This window comes from Ornithorhynchus anatinus, chromosome 14 (genome assembly GCF_004115215.2).
Source record: "Ornithorhynchus anatinus isolate Pmale09 chromosome 14, mOrnAna1.pri.v4, whole genome shotgun sequence".
Classification (NCBI taxonomy): domain Eukaryota; kingdom Metazoa; phylum Chordata; class Mammalia; order Monotremata; family Ornithorhynchidae; genus Ornithorhynchus; species Ornithorhynchus anatinus.
The window spans coordinates 30,966,510-30,976,973 of NC_041741.1; the positions used below are offsets into that span (position 1 = coordinate 30,966,510).

Consider the following 10,464-nt stretch of genomic DNA (forward strand, 5'->3'; position numbering starts at 1 on the left):
AGTGCTCTGCACACAATTAGCGCTAAAGAAATGTGAATGAATGAATGAAAAGAAGAAATAAAGTAGAAAAATATGTACATAAATGCAACAGGTGAGATAGGGGAGGGTAATACCCAAGTGCTTAGGTGATGTGGAAGTTCTAAAGTGGCATTTGGGAGAGAAATCACATGAGGAATGAGAGATTCAGCAGGTAAGGTCTCCTGAAATGTGATTTAGAAGGGCCTTTTAGATAGGAAAAGCAATGGTCTGTTGGATGATAAGGGGGAGTGAGTTCAAAAGAGAAAGGAGGGTATAATCAAGGGTTCAGTAGCTCCTGGGAAGAAAAAGAATCACTGTGAGTAGTTTGGCTAAATAATAATGACTTGCAACGCTACACTTCTATTTTCTGCTGTTCTAGAGTGTGAAATTTGGGATCTTACTATTAGCTCAAAGTTTTTGCTACATTTTAAATAATAATATTAGTGGTATTTGTTAAGCACTTATTATGCGTCAAGCACTGTTTTGAATGATGGAGTAGATACAAGTTAATCACATCAGATGCAGTCTCTGCCCTACATGGGGCTCATAGTTAAGGTAGGAGAGAGAATAGGGATTGAATCTCATTCATTCATTCATTCATTCAATCGTATTTGTTGAGTGCTCACCATGTGCAAAGCACTGTACTAAAGTCCTTGGGAGAATACAGTATAACAATAAACAGACCTATTCCCTGCCCATAGTGAGTTTATAGTTGTCAGGAGGAGACAGGCATTAATACAGCTAAGTAAATAATCCCCACATTCCAGATGAAGAAACTGAGGAACAGAGAAGTTAAATGACTTGCCACATTAACACAGCAGGCAAGTGGCAGAACCTGGATTAAAACCCAGGTCCTCTGAATCCCAGAAACAGGGTCTCTCCACGAGGCCACATTGCTCCTAAGCACGATATTTTCCAGCAGAAGAATAAGGGTCTGGAGAATGTTCTGTCACTTGAATTACTCAAAATTTATATCATTGGCTTGGAATTAGAAATCATTCCAAATTACACACTGTTGTCAGTAAGCAGTGTAAAAATCTGTTTAAAAATTCAATCAGAACTAGAAAGGAATTTGAGCATATTCCTACCAGGCAAATAACGATACCAGCAAGGACAAATAAATTATTTCTCTTAAATCTCTCGAGTAGACAATCCATAACCTCTTTGAGTAGTCTGTTCCAGTGTTTGCTCATCTTAACCCAACTTTTGTTGCAATCAAATCCTATTTCTTCTTGTTTAGTTTTCTTTGGCCCTGGAGAACAACTAGATAACATTCTCATAAACACCAGTCTTCTTCCATGGTGGAGAATTATTGGCTAAGGCAGCCTGGAAAAAAATCAATAGCTAGGTTGGCTTTTGAGCACTTGGTGGGGGGGAAAAAGTACTGAATCAATGTGTTTCTCTGCCGTGCAAGTATTTTAAACCTCATTTGTAATGAAAAAAGAAATGGGGCTTTGAAATGAGTTCTGGATCAGCTAGAATGCATTTATCTGAACTCATGCAAGCGTGGCTTTTTAACCATGTTATTGTATACTCATGCTTGTCTCTGGACTGGCTTATGACTGAGGGCTTACTATGTGCAGAGGACTGTACTAAGTGCTTGGGAGAGTGCAATACAAGAGAATTAATGGATGTGTTCCCTGCCCATAATGAGCTTACAGTCTAGAGGGGAAGACAGACATTAATATCAAGGAACCCATTAATGCTGAGGCTCTGTGGCTACCCTCACACCAGGGTTGCCAATTGCTAAGTGACTGTTACACATTGAAGGCTAAATAGAAATCAAGCTTTTTACTGACATCATTTTCCATAAGATGGCAATTGAGCATGAATTTGTAGCATCCATTTGTCCCACAGAGAGGAGAAGCTCAGTGCCCAGCCAACAAAGGGGAGAGAGGTCTGCAGGGTATGCGAACCCAAGAGGAGTGAGGGATATTGGTGGCAACTAGAAATGGTCTTGAAATCACATTTCCTTCCCTGACACCTCCCTTCCTCTTTGCCTCCCTCCCTCCATGCCTGCTTTCTATCCCGGCACCCTCAAGCCGCCGCCTCCAGGCCCCAGGTTCTAATTCTAGGCCCCACCACTTACCTTGTTTTGTAACCTGGGAAAGTCACTTCATTTCTCTGTGCCTCATTTTTCTTATTTGTACAGTGGAGATTAAATATCTTTTCTCTCTCCTACCTCGACTGTGAGTCCTATGTAGGCTAGGGACTGTGACCGTCGTGATTATTCCATATCTACCCTGGTGCTTAGTACAGTTTTTCACACATAAACATGGCCTAATAAATGCCACAATTGCTATTATTATTTATTACCTCCTCTTTCAGGCAAACTGAACAGGGGGATGGAGGAAAATATACTAAGGAGAGGGATGTGAGGAGAAGGGAGGAAAAGGGCAGAGGAAAGGGGGAATCTGTCAAGCCCTGATGCAAAGCAAAAGGAAATTCCACCTGCTGCTAACCCCTAGCATGGCATTCACCCATATTTATGGGTACGGAAATATTTCGTTATGAAAGTGGCCAAATTCAGGTCATTTTTACAAACTGTGTGTGAATTTACAGCTAGTTGGAGAACTTTCCTTGCATTCATTCATTCATTCCATCGTATTTATCGGGCGCTTACTGTGTGGAGCACTGGATTAAGCACTTGGGAGAGTCCAATAAAATAATATAATTGAAACATTCTCTTTCCACAATGAGCTTATAGTGTAGAGGGGCAGACAGACATTAAAATAAAGAAATAAATTACAGGTATGCGCATAAGTGCTGGGGAGCTGAGAGGGGAGGATGAGTAAAGGGAGCAAGTCAGGGTGATGCAGAAGGGAGTGGAAGAAAAATAAAAATAAATAGATGGGGTATTTGTTAAGCTCTTACTATGTGCGAAGCACTGTTCTAAGCGCTGGGGGATACAAGGTGATCAGGTTGTCCCATGTGGAGCTTACAGTTGTAATCCCCATTTTACAGATGAGGTAACTGAGGCACAGAGAAGGTAAGTGACTTGCCCAAAGTCACACAGCTGGCAAGCGGCAGAGCCGGGATTAGAACCCACGACCTCTGACTCCCAAGTCTGGGCTCTTTCCACTGAGCCACGCGGAAAAGGCTTAGGGAAGGTATATTGGAGAGAGGACTTCAATAAGGCTATGAAGTGGCGGGGGGGGGGGGGATTTTAGCGATGTTGCGAGGGTAGAACCGACAGGATTTAGTGATGGATTGAATAAGTGGGTCGAATGAGAGAGAGGAGTCAAGGATAACGCCAAGGTTATAGACTTGTGAGACAGGAAGGATGGTGGTGCTGTCTACAGTGATGGGAGAGTGAGGGGAAAGACAGGGTTGGAGTGGGAAGATAACCGTTTTAGACATACAAGGTTTGAGGTGACGGAAGGACATCCAAGTGGAGACGACTTGAAGGTGGGAGGAAATGTGAGACTGCAGAGAGGGAGAGAGGTCAGGGATGGACATGTAGATTTGGATACCATCCGCGGAGAGGTGGTAGTTGAAGCCTTGAGAGCGAATGAGTTCTCCAAGGCAATGGGTGTAGGCGGAGAACAGAAAGGGACTCAAAAGTGAAACTTGAGAGACACCCACAGTTAGGGGATGGGAGGCAGAGGAGGATCCTGAGAAAGAGAGAAGTCGCCGGAGAGATGAGGAGAACCAGGAGAGGATAGTGTCAGTGCAGCTGAGGTAGGCTTCACAAATTTCAATTTGTGCCCTATCCAAAAAGTTAGAAGACCTCATTGATTTTGACTTCTGGTTAATCAGATTTCATTAAAAAAAAAAACCATATTAAAACTATACATCTTAAGGGCAGGGATCATGTCCTACTTTGTTGGGTTTTCTTAGGTGCTCAGAGTACAGTGCTTCCCGCACGTAACAGTATTCATTCATACTATTGTCTGTCTCCTTCTCTAGACTATAAAGTCATTAAGGGCAGGGAGTGTGTCTGATGATTCTATTGTATTCAGCTCTCCCAAGCGCTTAGTACAGTGTTCTGCACATAGTAGGCACTCAATGAATACGACTGACCTATAATAGGGACTCCACAAATATTATTTATTGATTGATTACATTTTCATCAGACTACCTTTTTAGATTACCTCATAATCTTATACTTTATGATCGGATTCTAGATGCCACTGCCACGAGCATAAAGAATCAATTTTGGTGTGAGTGTACGCAGTGCCTTCAATAAATAGCCGGATAACCCAGCAGGCTCTATATTCTTCTAATTATTACCTTATTCTAAACAAAGGGCCAATCAGGATAACGTGAAATGACAGGATATTTCATGTATGGATGGATTTTCCATGACCCCTTATCCAAAAAAACCCAAAACATTTTTAGGTAAATTCTGACGTTTTTGAATTTGTTAACGTGGAGCCGACAGTCGACGTAACATTTAAGAGCGAAAACACGAAGCTTTGATCTGCCAGTTATTTAACCCACTCCTTGAAGGAAAAATCCTAATACGTAAAAGGGGAAAATCAATAGTTACCTATTGATCAGTGGATGGATAATTGGCAGTGATGACAATAATGATGATAGAAGGTGCGTAACTCTTTCTAAACACTTTAGTTCAAAGGATGGATCTCTGGAGGTTTGACAGTTGAAACAGCTCCCAAATTACACACTCTATATTATCTACTTTACTTACGGTCATGATCTGGTCCACTGCTGCTGTCTGCTTTGCTCCCGGGTGGAATTTCTATTTTATAAAAGTGATGTGATTAATCTAATATTGCACATTTTAATACTCATACAAAATGTGGTCACCAAGAGACTACACTGAGCTAATTCAACTGCGTGATTGGCACTTGGACAATATTAATTGATTTTGGTATTTATTAAGCAGTATGGTATTTGCATCATATACGTTAAACAGAGTCCCTGTCTCACACAGGGCTCACAGTCTAACTAGGAGGGAGTAGGATTTAATCCCCATTTTACAGATGGGGAAACTGAGGCAACAAATAGTGATGCGACTTGCCCAAGCTCACACTGCAGGCAGATGGTAGAGCTGGGATTAGAACCCAGGTCCTCTGACTCCCAGACCTGTGTAATTTTCACTAGGCCGTGCTATTTCTACGGTACTTATATACAAGGATTGCTACGAATTCATGCATAGAATGTATCAATACAAATATTTCCTCCATGCTGTATTTTAATCTTGGTGCAACTACTACAAAATACTCATTTTTTTCATTCAAAACCAAATGATTCTGGGATTTTCATGACTTGACAGTATTTTAAAAAACCACATATTTTGAAAAGGCAAATACATGTAGATACCTAGACAAGTTAGAGGGATTACATTTTAATAAAACAATGGAATAGTGGTTTAAATTCCTAAGGAACATTTTCAAGAGAATTAGATTTATGTTTTTAACTATTGTTCTGTCTTCAAATAGTACATAATGCTCATTTATAATGAAATGCATTCAGCACCAGCAATGTTTCATCTATTACATGTCTTTGACTCTAGTTAAACCTTTGATTTACTGTTGGAGTAAATTATTTGGAATTCAGCACAGACAAACACTTCAGGTATTATGCTCTGAATACGTTTCTCTCTATATAGGTCAGAAGTTGGATTTTTCTTTCTGTTTTCCTTTTCACAAGAGAGAGACTCAAGAGAATGGGGTCTGAGGATCCAATTCTGTAATTCATACCACGGAGATTTGATCCTCTTTCTTGAGTAAACACCCAAGAACAAATCAAACCCATCGTCTGTGCTGCAAATTTCTCTCCAATACAAACTGCCAAATTTATGATTCTGGCAATCAATGTGACAAAAATCAATTTGCCTCACTAATGTTGCCATATTTCTATAGTTCTATTTCTGATTGATTCCTAAACAGTAGCATTAGTCCAAACGTATTGGAAAAAAATATATACTCACTGCTACTTGGAGGCAAAAAGAGTCCATTAATATTACGAGGTTTACTATGAAAAAACATACAATTAATCTTCACACAACCAAATGGCTGGGTTTCCCAGAAGCAAGAAATGGTGCAGGTTTGCTAAAGAGAGGGGAGAAATGGAATGTCAGTGTCCTATTTATAACAAAATGACTACATTATAATGAAATAATGTGATAATTAAACAAACAATCCCAAAGTACAGTGATTGTGTTTGAACAACCAAGGTGCTAACCATCTTTCACTGGGGATAAACATGACTCTTTGGCGAACCACCCAAAATTTTGAATTTGGAAGATATTGAATGTTAGAAAAAAATATTTCTTATTTCTGCCTCACATGTCGTTTAAGGAGGTTTCTGATGTGCCATATTAACGACTATATAAAGTCAATAAATATATATACCTGTTATTTCCATGTGTTCAAATCTACATTTGAACACTTTCTTTCTCTCCATAAGGCACAGACATTACCACCACTAATTGAGGACTAGCAGTGCCTGAACAGGCATTGGGAACCCTAAAAGAAAAATATGAATAGGGTAGAAAACACCCATCAGTAACCTGGCTCAACAACAGTAGTTTTATCGCTTATGCTTACGTCTCCTCTTTTTAAGATATCTTTGCAAATTATTAGTTAGTAGGCAATCAGCAAAAATAAAAATAGGCCAAATTTTATTTATTATGAATAATTTCCTTTATTCGCTTATTTTAATTCAGTAAGGGTAGGCCCAAGATTATACTCTAGACTGTAAACTCACTATGGGTAGTTAATTTGGACAAGTGCATATATTTTATTCTTTCATTTTATGACTAAGCCCAAATTTTAGTCATTTTCATTTCATTTCATTTACAGTTGCTTAGAAAAGCTGCGTGGCTTAGTGGAAAGAGCACGCACTAGGGAGTCAGAGGTCGTGGGTTCTGATCCCGGCTCTGCCGCTTGCCAACTGTGTGACTTTGGGCAAGTCGCTTAACTTCTCTGTGCCTCAGTTACATCATCTGGAAAATGGGGATTAAGACCGTGAGCCCTACATGGGACATATCCTGCTAACCTTTTATGTGAGAAGCAGCGTGGCTTAGTGGCAAAAGCACGGGCTTGGGAGTTAGAGGACATCAGAGGATGTGGGTTCTAGTCCCAGCTCCGCCACATGTCTGCTGTGTGGCCTCGGGCCAACCACTTAACTTCTCTGTGCCTCAGTTACCTCATCTGTAAAATGGGGATGAAGACTGTGAGCCCCATGTGAGGCAACCTGATTACCTTGTATCTATCCCAGCGCTTAGAACAGTTCTTGGCACATAGTAGGTGCTTAAATACCGTCATTATTATTATTATCACATTTTCAAAAACGTATCAATTTTTCAGCACTCTAAAAAGCAACCATTTTTAAAGAACCTATTCTTAAATCACAACAGATATAACTAAATGTAATGGAATGTGTCCCGAATGAACTTTTTTCTTCTTTTATGATATTTATTATGCACTTACTCTGCACCAGGTACTGTACTAACCACTGGGGTATATACCAGATATTTGGTTCAGATAAAGTCCCTGGCCCACAAAGGGCTCAAAGTCTTCATCCGCATTTTTACAGAAGAGGTCACTGAGGCATAGAGGGTTTGAGCGACTTGCCCACGATCCCACACAGCAGAGACGTGGTGAAGCCGGGACTAGAACCCAGGTCCTCTGACTTCCAGGCCCAGGCTCTTTCCAGTAGGTTATGCTGCTTCCCCAGTACTGTAAAAGTAGTAAAGTAGTAGTTTTGTGCTGTTCCTCAGGGCACTGATGTGAGGAATCAAAGCGAGTGGAATTCTTGTTTCAGGTCTAAAGGCTTTGGCCTTGCTATCATGGTGATGGTTTCTGACTAAAGAACAATCCAGGGCATTTTGCTATGTGGACAGGCCCAGGAGGAATATTAAAAAAAAAGATACCCGGCTAATATATGTGGCAAAGACCACAGCAGCTACCGAACAACTGAGGAGCAGCTCTGGCCCAGTGGATAGAGCACAGGGCTGGGAGTCAGAAGGACCTGGCTTCTAGACCTGGCTCTGCCACTTGTGACCTTGGGCAAGTCGCTTCACTTCTCTGTGTCTCGGTTTTCTTATCTGTAAAATGGAGATGAAAACTACGAGCTCCCTATGGAACATGGACTGGGTCCAACCTACTAGCTACTCCCGAGGTTAAAAGTAAGCGCTTAACCTAGTAAGCGCTTAACAAAACAAAAAACAAACAAAACAAAACCTGTCTGCTCCCCTTCCTTCAATCATATTTATTGAGCACTTACTGTGTGCAAAGCAGCTCACAATCTAGAGGGGGAATAGCAAAGTCTAAAACTCAAAATGATACTCCGAAGGGGAAATGTTTTCTTGTTGAGTCGTGTCTTTATAGCACCGTGCCATTGGTCACTGGCACCTTAAATGGATCCTGCCCTTAACATAAACCCATAATGTGAAGGCCCCCCCAAAGGCCCCCCCAACCCTCTGCTCAGACTTTGCTGTCCATGTCTTATTGACGGACAGGGAAGAGAGAGCCTGATAGAGCCGGGATTACTTCCGATCCTCTGCTCTTTCTATCACCTGTCTGCTGCGTGATCCTAGGCGAGTCGCCAAACGATCTGACTCTGTTTCCTCATCTGTAAAATAAAGGCCATGAGCCATAGGTGGGACAGTCGCCATAACTGATCCGATTGTATTGTACTGTCTAGCACAGTGCTTGGCACTTAGCCCTTTGAAACACCATCATTCTTATTTCTTGCACTGTAATCAATCCCTCCACGTAGATTCTCAGTCCAGAAGTCTCGAGGAGGAGGTTCCTCTGTCGTTTTCCGTGTGAAACTCCATTTTGACCATTGTCGGTAGCTTCATCAATTTATTTTCAACAAAAGGTCTTCCCAGATTCTCTAAATCGTGATTTTGTCGACAGCTTTAATTTGAGGGACAGAATATATTTCATGAAAAACAGAGTCATTCCGTGCCACCCTTCATGGACGTTAACGTATCTTCCTTCACTGGGACGATAAAATATGAAAATGGTGATAAAATTACCCAATATTTACCTTAATACAGGTGGAATAAAAATAGAAATAGCAGTCTTCCACAACTTCCGCCATCTTCACCTCTCTTGTTCCTCATCCACCGTCCTTGTACGAGAACTGGGGGACGTAAATTTAAGGACTCAATGTGTTAGATAAAATCACGCCTGTAGAAAAAAAAAAGCAAACTTTTCCTAGACTTCTCAGGCTTTCTTGAATACCTTTCTAATAACAGTGACTTCCTGATGATAAACAATTCTCTAAAATAGGTAATTCTTAAATGAATTTAAATCAGAAGATTTGGACATAGAGGGATGAAGGGATTCAAATGTCCTCAGCTTCAACAACAAAGCAAAGTTCTATCAGGTGACAAAGTTGAGGCTTATGAATGAAATACAAAATAGTTTGTGGGTGTATCCCTAACTGGGAGGCTTGTTGTTGAAATGTTGAACATGGTTGCTAGTCAACAGATTGACACTTTCAGAATTTTCCAATTGTTACCTCAGTCATTATTCCCTCAGCATGAATGACCTCACATGGCTAGTTTCATGTTAATGAATCGTGTTTTCTCTTTAATCTTAATTCTTGTAGGATATTAGCAAATGTGGGTTTCCCTAATACAGTACTGCTTTTTCCTATTTAATAGTGTCAGCTTATTAAAGTAGAACTGGTCGTGGATGTTTCACTTCATGTTGGAGGGAGAAGGAATGCACCTTTAGAAGACGGAAAGACATAAAGGACTTTCATCACTAAAGATATTTTGAGAATGGATCCAAACATAAGCCTCACAGTGCACAAAGAAATGCATAAATGAACATAAATGAAATCGTATGATTTTTTTCTGTTATTCCGTGTATATCCTCAAGACTAAGAGTTGACAAGATAATTTTGGTCATATCTTGATAATAAAATTAGAAGGAGAGTTCTTAACTGACACCCACCTACCATTTGTTAGAACCAGAGAGACCCCTTGCCAAACATTAGACTCTAATGGGAAAAATAAGTCATCGACGCTTAATAAATTATTTCTTCTGATCATTCCTGGTCTTAACTGCCCTTGAAAGTTTCCAAATGCTGTCACCGAGCACCATTATTGCTTATTAGTCCCTTATCGGCCCCCAAAGAAGCGGGAGAGAAAATTTTTGATTTGGAAAATGCATTCCAGGATGCCAAAGAAGAGAGTCATCCTGACCCTAAGGATTCTATTCCCTTCGAGGAAGAGGAAGGATGCAAGATGATAGAGGTCGAAGCTGAGTTACAAAATCACCCTAGCCTCCTTAGTTGGGGATACGCCCGCCAACTATCTTGGATCTCATTCACAAGCCTCGGCTCTGTCACATGATAGAACTTTGCTTTGTTGTCGAAGCCGAGGACGTTTGAATCCCTTCCTCCCTCTTTATCCAAACTACATACCTGGGTCCGGCCGCTCTACCTCGCTATCTCTGGCACCCTAAGAGGATTGAGCAGTGCAGCTGGGCTCTATCCTTCAGGGGAAAAGTCCAT

At 40.8% G+C, this 10,464-nt stretch overlaps 1 protein-coding gene and 1 long non-coding RNA gene across 6 annotated transcripts in view; one reads left to right on the forward strand and one right to left on the reverse strand.

The window, feature by feature from the left end:
- LOC103170786 overlaps nt 1-9,834 on the forward strand; it is a 168,839-nt gene extending 159,005 nt beyond the window's left edge. For both annotated transcript variants that reach the window (XR_003764303.1, XR_486400.2), the window contains one exon: nt 9,608-9,834. This is a non-coding gene — a long non-coding RNA (uncharacterized LOC103170786). The remainder of the gene's footprint in view (nt 1-9,607) is intronic.
- C14H12orf50 (chromosome 14 C12orf50 homolog) overlaps nt 1-10,463 on the reverse strand; it is a 32,016-nt gene extending 21,553 nt beyond the window's left edge. The window contains exons 1-4 of one of the 4 annotated variants that reach the window (XM_007670085.3): nt 9,183-9,418; nt 8,986-9,081; nt 5,915-6,035; nt 4,670-4,720 (exon numbers count right to left, since the gene is read on the reverse strand). In XM_007670085.3, coding sequence (XP_007668275.1) covers nt 4,670-4,720; nt 5,915-6,035; nt 8,986-9,039 — 226 coding nt within the window. In that variant the 5' untranslated portion in view covers nt 9,040-9,081; nt 9,183-9,418. Of the gene's footprint in view, nt 1-4,669; nt 4,721-5,914; nt 6,036-6,338; nt 6,361-8,985; nt 9,129-9,182; nt 9,419-10,374 lie in introns of those variants that run through there. The other 3 variants (XM_007670084.2, XM_007670086.2, XM_029078833.2) reach the window with 3 other exon arrangements.
- Nucleotide 10,464: the final 1 nt, after the last annotated feature.